Genomic DNA, 19,822 nt, shown 5'->3' on the forward strand with positions numbered 1-19,822 from the left:
AACACCGGCCTCTATTCCACATTCCCTTCTCCCACAGACAGAACCCTGGTACCTGACCGTATGTATTTACTCATCTGCTCCATCCATAATAACAAGATAATTCCAAGGTTATCACACCCAAAAGCACTGTCAACAAATCTACCAGATAAACTTCGAGATCCGCCTCCTATTCTTCCCTGCTTTGAAGCCTCTCAGTGTATTCTGTGGAGTGAACAGTAACTTGCTTCACATTCGTGGTATTTTTTATCCTCAGGGTAAATCCCCGAGAAGCGGGCCTGCTGAGTCAGAGGGTCAATGCGTATGTGATTTTGCAAGCTGTACCTAAATTTCCCTCCCCTGGGGTCACGCCATCCAGTGTTTCCACCAACCACGTGTGAGCGTACCATTCCCTGCAGGTGTGCCAAGAGCGCGGGCATGGGATTTTTGGATTTCTGCCAGACTAAGAGATGATCAGTGATACCTCCGGGTTGCTTTAATTTGCATTTTCAACAACCCTCTTAATCTACTGCATCCTCTTTCAGCCCTGGGACCAAGGCTCTGGCCCTGGAGCCAAGTCCAGGGCTCATCCTGAACGTGCCAAGCTGGGCGTCGCAGATGGCGTTAAGGTGGGGGAGGGTGAGCATACAGCCTCACCACGCCCACCCACCCTGGTATGAACTATGCAGTCAAACGGTGCCCAGGATGAAACTCTGCCCCCTGGGGCGGGGGAAGGAATCCTCTGGGTGTCTAGAGAAACCTCAGAAACATGCATGCCCTTCTCATTTCTGGAATTAAAATAAAAAGGCTCCCTGTTGCCTTCAACAGGCAAAAGGAATGTTCTGGCCTTTTGCTCTGATGCTCATGGACAAGCAGCCAGGCTCCTGCCATGGGGCCAGGAGCTCCCTCCACAGAGCTCTGTGCGGGAGGCCGAGGGTGTGGCCGAGGGTGCTGTGCAGGCTGTTGTTACTGAGGGGGACTTCTTCCTGAGTCAGCACCTGCACTTCCACGCCAGCTCTTGGGCCACAGGAGGGTGTCTTCAGGAACTTAGGTGCTGGAAAGGTGTGTGCCTTTCAGCCCTCCCTGCCGTTACATGGTCACCACTCCCAGATGGCCCCCGTGCCAGGGGTCCCCCAAGGTCTCAGGGTGCTGAAAACAGTAGCCCCAGCTCAGAGGGGACCAGGGGGGAGGTCCTGCCCCAACCATCCCAACCCCAACCCAAACACGCATTTTAAGGGCTCAGGAAAGCTTCAGATGTCAACAGACAAATGTGGTCTTTATGGTTATGACGGTTAAGAGTGTAGGATCTAAAGCCAGAATGGGCCGGAGTGCTGATCCTGGCCCCACCAAGCAGCTGTGTGTCCCAGGCGAGTGCCTTCTGCCCAGAGCATCAGTGACCTCCTCTGTACCACCAGGGGGCGATAACACAAGTCATCTCCCAGGCCGGCGGTGAGGCTCAGATGGGACATGGATGCAGAGGGCCTGGCACACAGGGACAGCCCCATTCTCGACCTCGGCCGGCTGACCAGCATCGGTGAGAAAGGGGCCCTGGATGGCACACCATCTCTAGGGCATCATGGTTTGAGCAAGCTTGGGCTGTGGTATAAAATTCAGTGAAAAGGCATTGCTGTACCTTTTCCACCCTAAAACTCTTCAGATGCAATCAAGCGGGAATGGCTCCTCATGCCAAGCACAACTGGTTAAGATGGCCAGGATGCGCACCCATGACTGCCCTGGACAGTTGCACAGCTAGCACACTGCCCAAAAGTGCCTGGTAGGTGAGCTGAGTCAGGGATAAAATCCAGCTGGGGTTCTGTTTGTCACATTGTGCAGTTCAGTGCAGGGCTGCAGCCACCTGGAGCAGAGGCACCTCTCTGCTCCCTTGTCAAACCCTGTAACAGGGCTGCAACCCCCTAGGGATGCGGCCACACACAGGTGCCACCCGCCAGGCACCAGGCTATGGCGCGGTAGGACTGTGTTCAATGTAAAGGGCGCCTTTTCCTAATCTGTCTACGTGTTTTTTTCTAATTGGCACAAAGACTCCATTATGCTGGTGGGAGTCTCACTAACACTTAAAAATACACATTGATAATCCACAGACTGATGATGGCCTATACTTCTTGAGGTGAAATCTTTTATGTACAGAACTGCTCTACTGGGTTCAAGATTCCATTACAGATTTTAGAAACCTGTTTCAGGCACAAAGACAGTAAAAAGTGAGGAACCCCAGTGAGCATTCAGGGTTGGGAGTAAGGACAGGGGTCTGGGTCGCACCCCCTAGCTTAGCTGGGGCGTGTCCCTCCCCCACACAGAGCCTGGCGTACAGCTCCCAGCTACTTCCCCACTCTCCCTGGGGGAGAAGATCTTCCCCAGCACCTCTCAGACCCCACTGTTGCACAGTGGAGGCTGCTCTGACCCTTCTAGGAACAACCTGACCCTCCAGGGACATCCTCCTTGCTCCTCTGGGACATACGGGGACCGTGTGGGTGGGTAACGATGGTTGCCTGGAAACACAGCCTTTTCAAGGCCTCACATGCTTCTGCTGAGATTTACATGAAAGCCATGCAGCCAGGAGACGTTAGCCTCCTGCAGCCACCCCCCACCTCCCCACCATCTCCCTCGTCCTTCCTGCCGGAGCCGCCATCCGAAAGCTTTGTTCCTCTGGTGTCACGTGAGGATGTGCTTCGTGATTTAACAGCTCCTTTCTCCACCTCTGCTCCCTCCTGCCTAACAGGGCATCAGAATGGTTTCTGAGACATCACCCCATGCTTCTCAGTCGTGGTAAGGATCGTGTCTTTTTCAGGTCCATAAAGAATAGAGTGGCCTGTGGTGCCCCCATAAATCATGATGCTGAACAGAGATGCAGGTGAACCTGGAGCAAGGGAAGGATGTTCTCTGGACAACGGGGTCAGGGCGCAAGTGGAGACACGTTACTCCCCCCGTCCACCTCGCGGCCACCTGTGCACACTATGAGCATCCACCCTCCACATCTCTGCTTATGCCGTCCTCTGACCTGGAGAACCTGCCTGACACTGGGCCACCTACTCAGCTCCTGCCTGTTTGGTTAAGGGCTCTAAGTCCTGACTGTCTGGGACAGTTCCAGTTTGCTCCTATTGTCCCAGGACAACTTTTAAAGGACCCTCCTTCTCTTGCAAAACTCTCTCAGTTGGAACAATAAATTGTATGGCCACTCTGAACTTGGTAAAAGAATAATAGTAAATAAGAGTGGCTGATATTTAATCAATAAATATTGACTGTTCTAACCTCTTTTTAGGAGTCATCTCATTTAATCTCACAGAGACTTGGTAGGTGCTATTATGATCTCAATGGGGACGTTCTACCAGTGGGGAAGGGGAGGTGAGCAACTTGTTTGAGCTCAAGTCTAGGGAACCCCCAGCCTGGCCGACCACCCACATGACCTTGGGTCTGTCATACGATGTCTCTGAGCTTAAACGTTCTTCACATGGAGAAAAGGAGAACAGAAAGGATCTCTGCAGGATGGTGGGGAGGATTACGCGAGGCATCTGCTTTCCCGGTGGAGGGCCCTTTGCAGGTGCTCAGTAAAGGACGGCCCCTTTCCACTATTCATTTCTTTCCAGAGAGAAATTTGGGCTGAACCTAGAACCACAGGGGGCACTCCCCTTCCCTGTATAAATATCTCCTGATTGTCTGGTTTGAATAGGAAATTTTCTGCCGGCCCTGCTCCTGGTATTCATGTAGAGTGTTAACCTGGCAAAGTTCCCACATTTGGGGGCACTGACCTCTCCCTGTATCTTCCACTCCTGAATTATTCACCATCTTTTCCATTTACTACTAACTATGAATAGTGACAGAGGTCACCGTGCCTTGGCATCCTATCTCCCTTCGAGAAGCAGTTCAGAAACCCCCCTCTGCCTGGGAAAGCCCCCACACGTGCAGAGGATCAATGCCACCCTGGACACCCAGCCCTCACGGCAAGCAGAGCCTCCAGCCCGTACAAGCTCCAGGACGCGCGGTGGCCATCGGTCAACCAAGAGAATCTGCCCTGTGTGGCTGCTGGCCGCCTGGGCTGGGGGCGGGGATCTGACTTCCAGAAAGAACAGGAAGGAAGAAACCCTCTCAGACGAAGGGCAAGCCAACAGAACAAGGAGACTGCTTCGAGGGTGGGTATGGGAGACCCCCGAAAAGGGGAAGGGGGCTACCTACCAACTTCTCATCTGACGAGGGGACAAAACAGCCCCTTCTATGTGACGACAAACCTCCAACCTCTTCCCCATGATCACAGCGATCAAGCTGGCAGGTGCTTCTGAGAATCAGACCACCCACCAGCTGAGTCTCTTGCATCAGGAGCCAGCGTCTCCAACGGCCAGTAAGTGTTCTTCCCAAACAACACCCACTGACCTCTGAAGCCCCCAAACTCTGGAGAAGTCGCTCCCCCATGAGCCCCGGGCCATCTGGAAGCAGCGTTCTGACCCCACCCCGATGCTGGCCCTGCCAGCAAAGTGCAGTGTCAGGGGAGAGAAAGGGGTCTTCAGTAACCACTGGCCACAGAGGGGAAGGGCAGGGAGGGAGAAGCCCTTGCAGAGACAGACTCTGCCTGGAGCGGAAACCACTCCCGAGGCGCCGACACGCACCTCCCAGCACCTGCGAAGTGAAACTGATGCCGGGAACACTCAGCCGTGCCCGCTGGGAGGCCGACAGGTCTGCCCTGCGGGCCCCCCACAGTCCTGGGTGGTGTGCGAGCTTTTAGCCTCTGCAGCCGTTCTTCAAAGCCACCTTCCTCTGGGAATTCCAGCCAGGAAGCGGCCTTGCTTCGGCAGGACTGGCCTGAGCCCCGGGTTCCTCTGCCCCGGGTGCCGCCCAGGGCCATCCCAGCCCATTCTGCCCCTGAAGGAAGGGATTCTCCCTGCATCTGCAGTCACCTGAGCTAGGAAGAAGAAAGAAAGGGGTGCACCTGTGCGTTTTTTTGACTGACACTGGCGTGGGCCTCGGCAATGATTCAGGGGCAGGGAGGACATGCACGCCATGGTCGTGCTGGCAGGTGACAAAGGTTGGAGATCAGGATGGCACCAACAGCTCACGTAACCAGGAAGCCAGGCTGAGGGACGCCGCCCACTCATAGGACCTTCTGGACAGATGTGGGCATGTTCATGCAGGGTGTGAGCCCACCCTCTGTCGACTTCCTGCACACCCCCTGGGTGCCAGCCCCTGGGGCCCAGCACGCGTCTCCCCTGCTCGGCCCTGCTTCCCCCGCATTGCTCATGCCTCAGCAGCCGGAACGGACCATCACAGAGCTGCAGAGACAAATACACTTCAGACCCTGGCCTCAAGGCGCTCCCGGCCTGACAAGGCTGAGTCAACAGCCACCTCCCCGAGGAAGGGACAGTCCTAAAGACTCCACGTTGTTTTCCATCTTCCGCTTTCACCTCAGGCCCGTTTATGAGCCCCTTGCCATGTGCTGAGTCCAGTGCTGAAGACTGGGTGGGAGAGAGAAGGGTCAGCAGCACCAGGATGATCCCCGCTCCTCGAGCTGGCAGGTACCGGGGCCCGTCTCCAGGGCAGCTAGGAAGCAAAGCCAACGGCGAGAGCCGGGTCCGGCCTCTTCCAGGAGGGATTGGCAGGGGGCAGGGAAGTTGACCAGTCCTGGGCCATCTGCCTCCTTCTGCCTGGGCCTATGAGTGCTTGCTAAAGACCTTCCTTTCCTTGGGCACCACTCTGCTGGCAGGGCCTGGAAGTATCAGAAAGGTACTTCTAGGTCTTCATGGGCAAGCAAGTTCTCTGGAGCCACAGTCTGCAAAGGTCAGCGGCTAAGAGCTGCCAGGTCGGGCACTGGGGTGTAGGTCCTGAGGCTTCCCTCTGGGCTGGGGTGTAGTGGCAGGCCCCCCGGCAGGCAGGGGCCCAGCTGGTGAGACCCACAGACACGCCATTCCATCAGCACGTCTGTTACCACTGCTGCAGTCAGGGGGCAGCGCCAGGCTGCTGTCCTGGCTTTTTCAGAGGTTGGGTTGCTCCTGCTGCATTCTGAGAATGCTGCTCACGGTCCTTCACAACAGGGGCTCATCACAACACTCAGCCCAACCCTCCCACTTTCCTGATGAGGCCTGCAGAAGCTGCGGGCAGCACTAGTGGAGACCCCTGGACTCCTAACTGCTGACTGCCGGCTCCCGCAGGCCCCCCTGCCTCTGATGCACGGGCCCAGCCTGTCCCCAAGATGCACATCGCAAATAATGCATCATTAAAAACCTGTTAACCACGTAAACAAACAGCAGCAGGCTCCCCACAGGGCTGCGTAGGGTACTAGCAGCCAAATCCCCCAGGTCCGAGAGCCAGGCACCCTTTGCTTGGCTTCACTTCCACACTCAGCAGCTGCTTCTCTGTCTCTCAGTCTTCTCATTTGAAAAATGGGGAGGCTTATCCGAGATAATTCATGGGATTTATAGCCCATGCATTCCAGGCCCATAAAAATATTCAATAAATACATACAAATGGTATTAATTACCTATACATTAAATGTTAAGTATTAATTTTTAAAATGTTATGGAGCCATTGGAGTTCAACCTGCATCTTTTCCCTTTCCCTAGAAAAGAGGTTGCTCCTTTCTAAACTGTTCTGAGTGTTGAGCTCAGTGCCCAAAAAATGCTTCTTCTCCTTTTGTGCCCCCATATAAGACTCTGGGCACCAAACTCGCCTGATTATTAGCAGCCTCTGTCACCGCCGCTGGTCAGCCCGTGTGTTTGCAGCTATTTAAAGAGCTGGCCTAGACGCCCTAGCTACGGCACGTGCAGCTTGGGATCTTGCTGGGCTCTGTCTGTTTCCGGAGCCCAGGGGCCCTGGGTGCTGGGCCCCCAACGGGACAGGGCTCTGCCCACCTGGGGCTGGGTCCCCTCTGTGATCCACTGAGGCCAGCATGAAGGCTAAGCCAGAGACCGCCTATATGTGGCCTGTGGGGGACTGAATGCTCCCCACTCCGGAATGCCCTGTACCCAGGATTCCTAAGGCACCACATACTCTTCTGAAAACACCTTTATTGATAACAAGTGACATACAACAAACTGAACATATGTGATGGGTACCATCTGATATAACCTGGCATATGTAAACACCTGCAAAACTATCACCACAATCAAGACAGAAGCACACCCATCACCCCGCAAGTTTCCTCTCCCCCTTTGAAAGCTGCACTCCTGCCCCTCCTCCCATCCCCAGGCCACCCATGACCTTTCTGTCCCTACAGATTAGTTTTCATTTTCTAGAGTTCAGAGGATACACTATTTTCTTTCTAGACTCTGTCACTCAGCATAATTATTTTGAGATTCACTGATCCACCATGTGGGCTGCTGAACGTCTCAAGAGTTCGTTGCTTTATCGCTGAGTAGGATTCCCTTGCAGGGCGTGCCAGTCTGTTCACTCATTCATCTGTCGATGGACTTTTGGGCGGCTTCCAGGTTTGGGCTATTACGAAGAAAGCTGCTATGACCATTTGGGTACAAGTCTTTGTGTGGATGTGTATTTCCTAGGTGAGTGAAGACCGAGGAGAGGAAAGGCTGTGTTCTGCCTCATTCCACTGTAAAATTTCTAGGTCCCTGTAGTGCTTACAGTCTTCCAACACACGGTTTAGTTTTTCCGTGTTCCCTGTTTGTGGTTGGCCTCCTCCCTCCCCTGTGTGGCAGGTGGCATTCTTGCAAAGGGGGACACACTAATACCTCCGTACGTGCTTTTTCTGGGGTGGAGTCTGGCTGGCCTTGTGGCCCGCCTGCCACCAACAGAAAGAGGCAGAAATGACGCTAAGTGGCGTCAGAGACGAGGAAGCCTTACAGCTTGCTCCTTGATTTCCTGGAACCCTTTCTGTGGGCTCCCCGAGACTCTGTAGGAGATCAGACTACCATGCTGGAGAGGCCATAAGTGGTTGTCAGTCCAGCTGAGGCCAGGCACCCCACAAAGGCGTCAGACATGTGAGTGAGGCTGTCTTGGACCTTCCAGTGGAAGAACCCCTCACTGTGGGACCACCTCCCCGAGCCCCCACACCATGTGGAACTGAAGAAGCACCCAGCGGAGCCCCGCCAAGCCTCTGACACACAAAATCATGAAACAATAAGAAAAATGCTGGCTGTTTTGAGCCAGTAAGATCTGGGGGCTGTTTGTTCCACAGCCACAGTAATTAGCACCCCTTCCAGAATATAAGATCCGTGAGAAGCAGACCGTCTGTCTATTTTGCTCAAAGATACACCCCAAGGGCCCAGAACAATGTCTGACAAATAGTAGGACCTCAGCAAGTGTTTGCTGAATGAATAAGTGAGTGCAGTTCTAGGTAAGGTTTTGTCAACACTGAAGACATTTCCACTGGTCAGAAACGAAGGCTGTGCAGTAAGGGATCTGTGTCAGACGTGAGACTTCAAGTTCAAACACGGAGACCTGAAGGCTGTGTGCACCTCTTGGAACCTCAGTTTCCCCAACTGTCAAGTCAGGCTAACTCCACCTGCATCATGGACTTGTTCTCAGAAGGTGAAGATAAGGTGTATGGGGGGCTCAGCACAGGGCTGGCCCAGGAGGTCCCCGAGCAGACTGGCTACATGTGCATGAAATGGTGCTGCCCCTGCTCCCCACCCGCCACCAGACGTGCCACTCGAGGCCCACAACGCCCTGCTTCCTCCTTTCCCATCTGACCATCCCCAGGGCTCTGCCAGGAAGGAAGCTCACCCCTAGATCCCTGTCTGAGGCCGGGACAGCATCCCCCAGGGAGCCAGTCAGGGCTGAGGAGAGTCACAGCCGAGACCCCCTGTCAGACTTGACCCTGTGTCCACAGCCGCCTCGGACCAGAGCCCATCCCAGCCGAGCACAGCCACCGCAGAATGAGGACCAGCTCTGAAGAGCCCACTGCCACTGCCTCCCACCCGGCCCGGCTCAGGCCAAAGCTCCTCTCCCAGGATGGAGGCCAGCGTGGCTTTTACTTCCCCACCACCGACTCAGGGCCACGTCCTGACCCCAGGCCGGTAAGGTGGGCCTGCACAGAGATGGAGGCCACGGCGCCAAACAGGGTCGAACTGGGTCTCGGGCGATGTCTTTTGAAAGGCAGCTCGAGAGCCTGGCTTCTCTTGCACGGAACTCTGTTCCCCTTCTCTCAGCCAGTCAATCTCAGACCCTTCCCGGGAAGGGAGTGGGGATTAACTAAAAGCAGCGGCCCGAGGTCTGCAGGCCTGGCTCACACCGTAAATCCGGCGGCTGAGGCCACTGGCATCTCCTGGGGCTGAAGTGTGTTCACTGAGCGGCGGAGGGAGAGCAGATTGGGGACAGAAGTTCCCGGTTTGCGTCTGAGAGACTAGCCTTGAAGCCTTTATTCTCTGCGACAACCCTCAGAGCAAAGACTAGGAATGAATCCACAAATCCTGGGGCCTCAAGGGGCCCCTGAGCGACACCCAGGAATGCTGTGCTTCCAGATCCAGATCTGTTCCTCCTTCTCCTCTCGTCCCCACTTCACTCCCCTCCTCTCCCCTGCTAGGACCACCCCTAAGACCCCCACCATCAAAAGAGTATCTGCTAAGAACAGAGGTCTAGAAATCAGAGTCATTGGAGACCAAGTCTTGACTCGAAAGTCTACTGGCCAGGAGACTAGAAAAATCCTTAACCTCTTTCATCCCCACTTTGTAGATGGGGAAACTGAGGCTAATTAACACCGCGCACCTAACAAGGGTTGGTGGGCTCATGCAGGAGGAGCAGTGAGAGTGCCCAGCATAGTCCAAGTGCTAAATAAATGTCAGCTGGGATGATTACTGCTCAAAAGCGATTTATTATGGGCTCACCCCTCAGTCATCCCAACTACAAAATGGGTGTATAAGGTTATTTTCTGAATAGAGAAGAGAGATTGGGCGCTGGTACCTGCTTCCAAAATAAGTGTCAGATTTGTGTTGCATGAGTCCTGGAGGGTTCTATGTATTTCCTTTTTCTCAGGATACACAGAAGATGGCCATAATCAGAACATTAACACACAGTGGACTACCGAGAATTGGACCCAAAGCATTGAAGAAGACCACAGAGGAGCACTTGTTCAGGAGGCCGTGGAAGATTCCAGCCTGGGCAGGCAGGGAGGGTGACAAAGGGGTCCCCAGGGGAGGAGACTGGATACACTGCCTTTCCATCTCATAGAGTCAAGGGGCCAGTGGGAAAATCCCCAGATGAGGGCAAGGCGAGAGGACATCAGTCACTTAGTTACAAAAACCTACAAAAATCAAAGGAGTCAAAAGAGACAAAGTTGATGCCACGTGTTGTCAGTCACCAGAATCCCAGACACTAATCAGATTCTGGACATGATTCTATTAAAATGCGCTCAGCAGTGGATCCAGTCAGGGCTGCCAACGAGCCCTGCCTCCCTGGAACCGCAGCCTTGCGGAGTCTCCGTCCACATGACTCAGGGCTTGTCATGTGACTTGCTCTAGCCAGCGAGACACCAGTAGACATGATACAAGAGGTGGTTTGAAAAGTAACCGTGCGACGCGCTGCAGCATCTAAGATACAGCGGATGGGGGAGCTGGACATACTGGGACACTGCAACTTCTCTGGAAATCTCAAACTACTCCAGAGAAAACATTTATTAAAAAATATGGGCATTAGGGTATGTGCTCTTTTTTGGGAACCCAGCACCCATGTGAAGCGGCTAACCTGCCAGAGTCACATAGCCCATGCAACAGAACAGCAAAAATTCTGAACCTTTCTTTCATCTGGATCGAATTTAGAGTCTAAGAAGACTTCAAGGTGAATGTTAATGGTTAAAAGCAGTCGGTAGCATATTAGGAAGATGTTCTGTCGGTAGAGTTAAAACTCTCTGGACACTTCCACCAAATTCTAAGATGTTCCAGCTCCGAGTCTTCGACCTCAGGGCTGTGGGACAGAGGGGCTGGCTCTGGGTGGGCCGCCTGCAGCACCCCCAGGGTGTCAGGCTAGATGGCCTAAGAAACAGTGGTAGCTTCCGTGTACGTCTTAGAGGAGCACACGAATTCCACCCAGGTGACAGGCTGCCCAGAAGATGAACAAGTCCTTGACAGAAGGGATGAGACAAAGAGTGGAGTGTGGATGTGGGAAGGGATACAGGAAACACTAAGTTGCTTTTCAAACCCACACAGCACTGGAGACAAGGATGTGTGTGTAAGAAAGCAGGTGGGCAGAGCCACTCCAGCCTCAGCAACACATCGTCCTATTCAACAGCCACTTGGGCCACCTACTTCCCCACTGTCTACAGGCCTGGTTACACCTGCAAAGGCAGCCGGGGCATGGCCACACCTGCTGGGAACATAAAGGACACTGGTGTCCCCTGCTGCTCAAGGCCTAAGACATTCTCTGCAGCCCGGAACTCTTCAAGCAGAGTATCTGTGGCAGAGATTCTTGTCAGCAGGCCTGGTCGGTCATTAAAAAATATGTTATTCAACCCATAGCACTGACTATGCTGTGGGTTTCAGGTGTGTCACTGGGTTCTGGGCAGGGCCTGGGCCTGATCTGCCTTTGAACTGTCTGAGCCGCAGGCACGGGTTCTACTGTGGGGGAAGCTTTCAGGGAACATTTGTTGAATGAGCAAATTAAATAATAAGGCTCAGTTCCTTCCACGAGCTTAGTGGAGGGCAGGTGACTCATTCTGAGGCAGCGAAAAGGCCCCGACAGGCCTTATTTCTTGTGCTAAAGAGAGAAAACTTGGGCATTGCTTCTTCTATGCCGCGCTCACCAATCATCGGCTTTGTTGGGATAACGAGGCTGGCTCTGCACTGGGTACCATGCCAGCAGGAGGAGCCTGGCAAGTGGCAAGCCCGACAGGACACAAACATCCCCCACATGTGCTGAGTCCTGACGGAGGTCGGCACCGAGGGCTGCGAAGTCCAGGGAGGAAGGGCCCTTATGAATTTCCTCCTCCTTGCTGTAACAAATTACCACACATTTAGTACTTCCCACGATATAAATTTAGTATCGTATCATTCTGGAGGTCAAAAGTCTGAAATGGGTTTCAGGAGGCTAAGATCAAGATGTGGGCAGGACTGCAATCCTTCTGGAGGTTGTAGGGGAGACTCTGTCTCTGTCTTTTCCAGCCTCTAGAGGCCACACACATTCCTCGGCTCATGGCCCCTTCCTCCATCTTCAACACCAGCAATGGTGGGTTGAGTCCTCATGCTGAATCTCCAGCCTCTGTTCTGGGGTCACATCACCTTCTCTGACTCTGACTCTTCTGCCTCCTCTTCCACTTTGAAGGACCCCTGGGATTACACTGGGCCCACCAGGGAATCCCCCATCTTAAGTACATCTGATTAACAACCTTAGTTCTCTTTTGCCACGTAACCTACCCTATTCACATGCTCTAGATGTTAGGATGTAGACATCTTGGGGGTGAAGGGGTAGGATCCTGCCAACCACAGGCCCTGGACCCATCAAGTAGAGATGGTCCAGAAAGGTTTCTGGAGGAAGCAGAGCCTAAATCAGGACTTGGAGGGAGAGTGACCATCAGAAGGGAGGATGGGGGAGAAGGAAGAAGAATGCAAAGACCCAGAGGGCAGAGAAGGGAGAGGACCCACATCCAGGAAACATGTACATCCACATGCTAGAAGGAGAGACAAGGCTGCAAAGGCAAGGAGAGGGTGGGAAAGGGAAATGGGGACATCTTAAACACCCTACTCGTCACATTGCTTCCTCCTGCTCAAAACCTCATGGTCCCTAAACTTCAGGGTACAGCCCTTTGAAGTTCACCATGATTGTCTCCCACCTTCCCCCACTGCAAAGCCTCCGTAGGGGGATTCCCTTCCCACCCCCATACACAGGCTGGCCTTCCTGCCTTTGCTCAAGCTATTTCCCTTGCAGTAATACCCTCTCTGTCCCTGCCAGCATCACCCAAGGGCTCCAGAACTGCCCTGCTGAAGTCTGAACCTGCCTCAACCAGGCACTGCTGTGTAATCTTGGCACATTCATAGCCCACCTCACATATCAGTTGTGAAGACTGAATGAGCTGAAGTGTGAGGCTCAAAAACGCTAGCTGTCACCACCACAATCACCACCGATAACATTTCAAGGGCTCTAAGAGGAAAATTATTTTCATAATAACTCTAATGCTATTTGCCTTTAAAAAAAAAACTGTCAGTATTTGCTCTATTGGTGCAAAAGCAATGCTGGGTAAAATGCTAACATCTCAGCAGAAATCAGAGCAGTGGCATCAAGCCGTATCAGCAGTCATTACGTCCTTTACACAATGCACTCAAAGTTGAAAAAAAGAGGGACAGCTTTACTTAAGAATATCCTTGATGAAGCGGTAAAAATAATTAGCTCCATTAGAACTTGATCACCAAGTACGTATCTTTTAATAAAACGGGAGGTACACTTAAAACTCTTCCGCTGCATACCGAAGTACAGTGGCTACCTCGAGGAAGATCACTCGGGCAACCGTCTGAGTTGCTAGCTAAACTAGCCACTTTTTCGTAATACACCATTTGTATTTGAAAGAATGACTGACATACAAACCATGGGATCTGGCAACCTACTGAACTCAGTTAACAAGTGAAGGAAGTGAGCTTGTTAGTTCTAGGAAAACAAGTGACAGTGCTTGGTGCGAGGGATAAAACTTGAACGTTTGAGCAAAAATCAGAATTTGGGCAAACCTGACCTGCCACTATGACTTCACCAGCTTCTCAAGACTCAAAGGCTTTCTAATGAGATTGGTGGTGAGGTTGACAAATGTGACTTCTGGATGTTGGATTAATGAAATATGTCAACATTTGGAGGATTCACATAATTCAGTGAATCAATATGACCCAAGCGAGCCATGTTAGATATTAAGAAATCATGTGTGGGGACAACATCCATTCAAAGTGCCAGTTAGACCAACGGTTTTGTCCACCCTAACAGAGCACAAAACCTTCACCGGATGAGGTTTCAGATTCCACACGGCAGCAAACCTCTAAGAAACTACCACTTGGTGAGTTTTAGTATGGAGTCAAAGAAAAATATCCATAATTATGTAATAAGGCAATTAATACACTCCTCCCTCTTCCAACTACATATCTGTGTGATGCTAGATTTTCAACCAAATCACAACAGCCTGACTGACGGAGCAGATACGAGAACTCAGCAGTCTTCTATCAAGTCAGACATTAAAAAGTTTTTGCAAAATTGTGAAACTGTGCTGTTTTTTTCCCCTCAATCAAATCTTATTGTTGGGGAAAATACAGGGTTTTTTTCCCCATTAAAAATAATGCCAACCTGTAATGGGTTTATTACTGTTATTTTAAAATCAATTGCTGAAGATTTAGGCATGTTTTTGAGTTTACTTTCTAAAATAGTAAATATTAATAGATCTAAACTTTATAAACTAAGCTCCTTGGAGTCATCAGTTTTATAAGAGGGTAAACTGGTCCAGAGACCAGAAATTTTGGGAAACGCTGTCCTAAAAAACTCACAGATTTACACAGACCTTAATGTGTAGTGTTCACATAACAGCAAGAAAGAAACGAAACAACTGGAAACAACTTAAATGTCCAATAATAGGAAAGTAGCTAAATAAATTACGGTGCCTCCATTTGGTAGAACATTGTGCAGTCATTAAAAATTATGTTTTCAAGGAGTATTTATTGTTGTGGGAAAATGCTCAACACACTCGACATGCCGTTAAGTGATTAAAAATGGGAAGAAGCAAATTTTCACAATCATTGTTTCTGTAATGCCCTGATTCCCAGAGCGATCAGTGAAACTGAGGGGGCCTGGGGAAATCAAGACACCCCAAAAGGGTCCCGTGGCAACAAGCTCACTACATGTGTAGGGCTGGGGGTCACCCTGGGACTCTGGGGTAAGTTTATACATGCAACGACACCATTCGTTATGAAACAATCATTCAGGGCTTCTGTCTTTTAAACTCACGATGAGACCCAAATCATGAACCACACGTCCCCAGACTCATCCCCACAGAAATAAAGGAACCTTCTAAATTCCTCTTCTCCCTGGACTTGATTCTTTTCATTGCTTTGATGTTGGAACCACGGACTGATGTTTCGGGTGTTTGCTTGGGTTCCTAATCCTTTCACATGCTGAAAAATCTCAGTTTCAACCAACCCCAAACCAAAGACTGAGGGTGGGAGGGTGGGGACCCGCCAGAGTGGAAGCCTTCGGGGGCTCTGCATTTTCCCACCGCAGGGGTGCTAGCAAGTGTCGCCCAACATCTGCCACTCACCCGGCTTGTACATTTATTCTCATCCTTCTCATTATGGGCATATAAATCCCTTTTCATGCCCCAGCCTCCTTCTGCTCACATCTGTCTGCAATTTACTCACCACGCGCTGTGGCTGGGGAGGAAGTGTCTTATTTATGACTCTGCAGACCGCCAGGCAGGAAGTTCGAGGCCACTGAAGGTGCCCTCCTCCTTGCTTTTTGGGAATGCTGCTCCCTTGAGCTTAGATGGGCTCAGGGGGTCTAAGGTCAGGGCCACCCCGAATGGGAACCAGGTGACCCACATCTCCAAGCAGACCCAGGGAGGTCTGCCAGGCCCCCTCTCATCTGATAATCACTAAGTATTTGCACTCATGGTACTTGGCACTGAGCCAAACACTTTGTATCTTGTTTAATTCTCATGACAACTCTGTGAAGTAGCTACAATCATTGGCCCCAGTTATAAGGAAAACAGGTACTGTTATTGTTACCCTCTGCAAAGGAACTCTGGTTCAGAGAGTTTAAGGAATTCGCCCCAGGTCACACAGCTAGTAAGTGACAGAGCTGGGATTCAAGTCCAGATCAGATTCCGGAGTCTGCTGTCCCCATTACTGAGCTAGAAGGGACTCCCATCTCTCTTGTCCAGGCTGACTTTATCCCTAGTGACCTCATCCAGAGGGAAGATGAGGTGTTTGATGCAATGAAAAAAGTTGTGGACTCTGCTGTTAAAAAGCTCTGTCACTCTGGCCAAGTTACTTAAGATCCCTGAACTTCATTCGGCAGTCTCCATCTGTGAAAGGGGTTAACACCTCCTAGCAGGGCTGGGGTAAATGGTAGACTAAGTGCTTGGAACGGTGCTGGCACACAGTAGGTGCTTGACAAAGCTTTCCTTTAACAAAAGCTGACAAGTCCTCACTGATGAGATTATTGTTCTGACAAAGGAGCTCCCCCATCAGGGGGATCTCTGGGTCCCTGAGCAAGGCCCTGAAGACCTTTGGTGATGCACAAGAAATGGTACAGCACACAGCTAGGAAGAAGTGCCTGCACGGCTCTGTGCCCCGTGGGCGAAACAGAGCAGGATGCCCCTCACAGTAACAGCCTTCACAGACATGACCTCGTGTAATTCACCGTTACTGTCCCATCGCTCAGAACAGGACGCTGAGGTCTGGAGACAGGGGGCTATCTGTTCCAGGAGCAGCAGAGAGAGGTACTCCTCCTCACAGGTCCAGAATGGGGTGTACGGGTGAGAGTTCTTTCCCTGGCCAGGGACATGGGAGGCAGGTTTCTCTGCCCTGGAATAAACACCAGCAAAGGAGGTATTTATTGAGTCTGCATTTGGCTGCTTCCTGGGGCAGCCTCGACTCTCTCCCGATCACGAAGCTTGGCGAGACCAAAGAACATCAGGTCACAGGGCCCCAGGCCCAGCGGCACTTCCTCGTGGGAGATTCCCGAGACCCAGGTCTCCTTCCTAAGAAGGGTGGAGACGTTTTGAGGCCCCTGGGAAGCTGGGAGTTGAGGGTGGCTTGCAGAGATCTGCCTGGATGGCTGGGAGGTTGTGCAGAGAGAGCGTGCATGCTTGGCACGGTGACTTCTGATCATGCGGCATCAGCTGGACCATAAACCATGTCATCTGCCCGCGACAGCCTGAAGAGACCACCCAGAACACTGCCTGAGTGGCCCCAGCGGAAACCAAGTGTCCACCTGCCTTTAAGAGTAAAATGTACTGCCGAGAATGCATGAAGGGGCTGTGACACCTGGGTGAGGGCTCGACGACTTCCCAGGCTTCCTGGGGGGTGGTTGGTGGGCGGTTGGACAGACAGCCGGTTCAGCTAGTATGTGAGTGTTCTGACGCTCCTGTCACACCTCTGGTCAGGGAAGCCCACGATCACAGAGCCGACTCCCTGCCCAGCAAAGTCCACTCTCCCGTCACCTCCAGTCCAGCTAGAAACTACATTTCCCAGCAGTCCCTGCGGCCACGCACAGCTGCAAGGCCACACACGGCTGCAAGGTCACGGACAGCTGCAAGGCCACGGATGGCTGCAAGGTCACGGACAGCTGCAAGGTCACGGACAGCTGCAAGGCCACGCCTCTGGCCCTGAATTTCAGATCTTTCTCCGGGTCTCTCACAGGCCAAAGATGCCCAGAGATGCCCACCAGCCTGAAACGGCGCCCTGGGGATGGTTACAGGAGAGAGACGAACAGATTCTTTAAGCCACTCTGTTTTGGGGTCTTTGTGACAGCAGCCCCAAAGCAACCTACGTAATAAACCTGCTTTGGCTTCAGAAACAGAGTCTTCAGAATATTTACCATTCAGGCAGATGGTGAGTGGAGAGGAGGTTGCCAAGGTTTATCACCTTCCTCCCTGGAGAATCAAAGACGCTAAGGGGCTCAAGAGATCAAAGCAGATCCCCAAAACTATTTTCTCCCCCAATGTTTCAGGCCGGAGTTCTCCGGGCACTGTCAGGAGATGGCTTCCAGCCTTTCTCAAATACCCTTTTGAAACACAACGTATGAGCAGGTGGCTCCTAGGAGAGATGGGGATGTGAGCCACCCGGATCCCAGGCCAGCTCTAAGGAGAGCAGCTGAACACGTGGGCCCCCTGGTTTTGTCTCCTAAAGCAGTTTCTCTCCCAACTCCTCACCCCTGCAACCCGCCCCCTCTACCCTGACCATAACTCAGGGGCTGGACACTGCGCTTCTTAGCAGGGAGTTCCTCCAGACCAAGCAACATGAGAAGAGGCCCAAGGTCCCCCTGGAGAGCACACCATGGTGCACATGAGTGAAACAGGGGGACAGACGTGTCCTCCAGCAGAAAACCCAGCACCTCCACACTGTCCTGTGAGGGGAGGCACTGCAGGACCCTGAGGGTTGCTTGGGAAAGAGGCGATACAGCTGCTTGGGTCAGCATCCTGGTTCAGCAAAGATGCCAACCTGCCATTCACGTATTGAAGGCAGGCGCCCCATGACTGGCCATGACAGAGAACGGGAGGTGGTCAGACTGCAGGAGGGAATGACATTTGTCCCCAACCCAGCAAGACGCGGGATTTCACTCCAAAAGAGATGGGCAGCCTGGGCTGGGGGGCTCGGTGCTGGGAGACTCCCTTGTCCACACCACTCCCTCTGCAGAGGCAGGACCCTGGTTCCCGGAGGCCCTCGTGGCCCCAGCTGAACCCCAGAAGAGAGAGGGGAGGGAGTCGTTGCCGACTGGTCACTCACCCTGCAATGCTTCTTTGGCTCTGGCTAGCTCCTGCTCCTTCTGGGCCAGCTGGACCCTGAGCTCGGTGGCCGAGAGGACCTCGGAGGACTTGCCACCCTGCGACTCCTCCAGGTCCTTCATCAACATCTCCTTCATCTGCCGGAGAAGGTGAACTTCCTCCTGGAGCCGAGACACTTCCTCCCGCAGGAGCGCTAGGGGAGAAGGACACGCGGTTAGAGCAGGGACCAGGGGACGCTGGCTTGCGCTCGCTTTTCTGGGGACAGTTCAAAGGTGCTTTGGCTTTTCCTGTTTGCTGTGCACTGAGGGTCTTTTCTACTATGTGCAGGAAGAAAACCTCTAAATCATCTTATTGCAAGGAGCCCCCGCCCTGGTCCTGGGCCTCAACCACAGTCTGCAGAGCACACTGGTGGGACGCCCCCAACCCCACTCCCTGCATCCCGCCACACTCTCTAGGGCACCACTGCTGCCATGGCTGCACCCAGAGCATCCACTCCTATGGCCGGCGGTCTCCCTCCCTCGGGGGGGCAGGAGTGAGGTGGAGGCTGGCAGGGGTCAATACCGTAACGCTGAGCCAGCAGCACGCCGAGTGACGCTTTATCTGTTTGACCTCATTAAATCCTACCCAAACCTCCAGAGGCAAGAGGCTTCACCCCCATTTCACAGATTAGGAAGTTGAGGCTCAGAGAGATAAACTCCCCAAGGTTATGGTTAGCAGGGAGCAGATGTGGGATTTGAACCCAGACCTAGTCGACTCCAGGGACACTTGATGCGACAGTGACTCAGGACAGAGCACACCCAGGCCTAGACAGTTACCTGGCTCAGAGACCAACTGAAGGGGCTTCTGAGATGTTCAGGGAAGCAGGCCCAGGAGCATTTGGTCTGGACTTCCGTCACTACGGTCACAAATCACCCTCTCCCGCTGCCCCGCCCTCCCACCACGCTGGTCCCTCTTTCTGTGACGTCAAAGCCTCTGGGACTTCGCCCGTGCAGGGCCCACCCCCTGCAACGCCCTTTCCCTGTTCCTCCTGTGGCCGCTGCCTCACGGTGACACAGCCTCCACCCCACACCACCCTGCCCCCTGCTGCCACCAGTCAGGGTGGGGTTGCAGTCCTCGCCTGTGAGGGTCACAGAGGGGCATGACTGCAGCACAGCTTCCCAGTCCCTGGGTCTCTGGTCTGGCTCCCTCACTGACCCGGAGTGTGGGATGAGCAAGCCCCTTCCCTTCTGAGCCTCAGACGCCCCTTCTGTAAAATGGGTCTAACTCTCCTCGGATTGGGAGGCTCCAAGGAGACACAGGAGGTGGCCCTCCTCACACGGGGCCTGGTCCACGGGATGTGCTCAGGGTTCACAGCAAGTGCTCCATACTGGTGAGGCGGGGGAGGCCGTCTCCCCAGGCGCCTGACCCTCTTAGAGGCTACAGTCTGCACTCCTTGAAGATCCAGGACCTGACAGCAGAGCCAGGTTCAGGGGTGGAGGACCAGGCAGGGGGAGA

At 52.9% G+C, this 19,822-nt stretch overlaps 1 protein-coding gene across 12 annotated transcripts in view; it reads right to left on the reverse strand.

Annotated features, from left to right (window-relative positions):
* Positions 1-19,822, reverse strand: part of KAZN (kazrin, periplakin interacting protein) — a 406,166-nt gene that overhangs the window by 86,237 nt on the left and 300,107 nt on the right. For all 12 annotated transcript variants that reach the window (XM_074377376.1, XM_074377377.1, XM_074377379.1 and 9 more), the window contains exon 2: positions 18,330-18,521. In XM_074377376.1, coding sequence (XP_074233477.1) covers positions 18,330-18,521 — 192 coding nt within the window. The remainder of the gene's footprint in view (positions 1-18,329; positions 18,522-19,822) is intronic.

The sequence above is a fragment of the Camelus bactrianus genome, chromosome 13 (assembly GCF_048773025.1).
Source record: "Camelus bactrianus isolate YW-2024 breed Bactrian camel chromosome 13, ASM4877302v1, whole genome shotgun sequence".
Lineage (NCBI taxonomy): Eukaryota > Metazoa > Chordata > Mammalia > Artiodactyla > Camelidae > Camelus > Camelus bactrianus.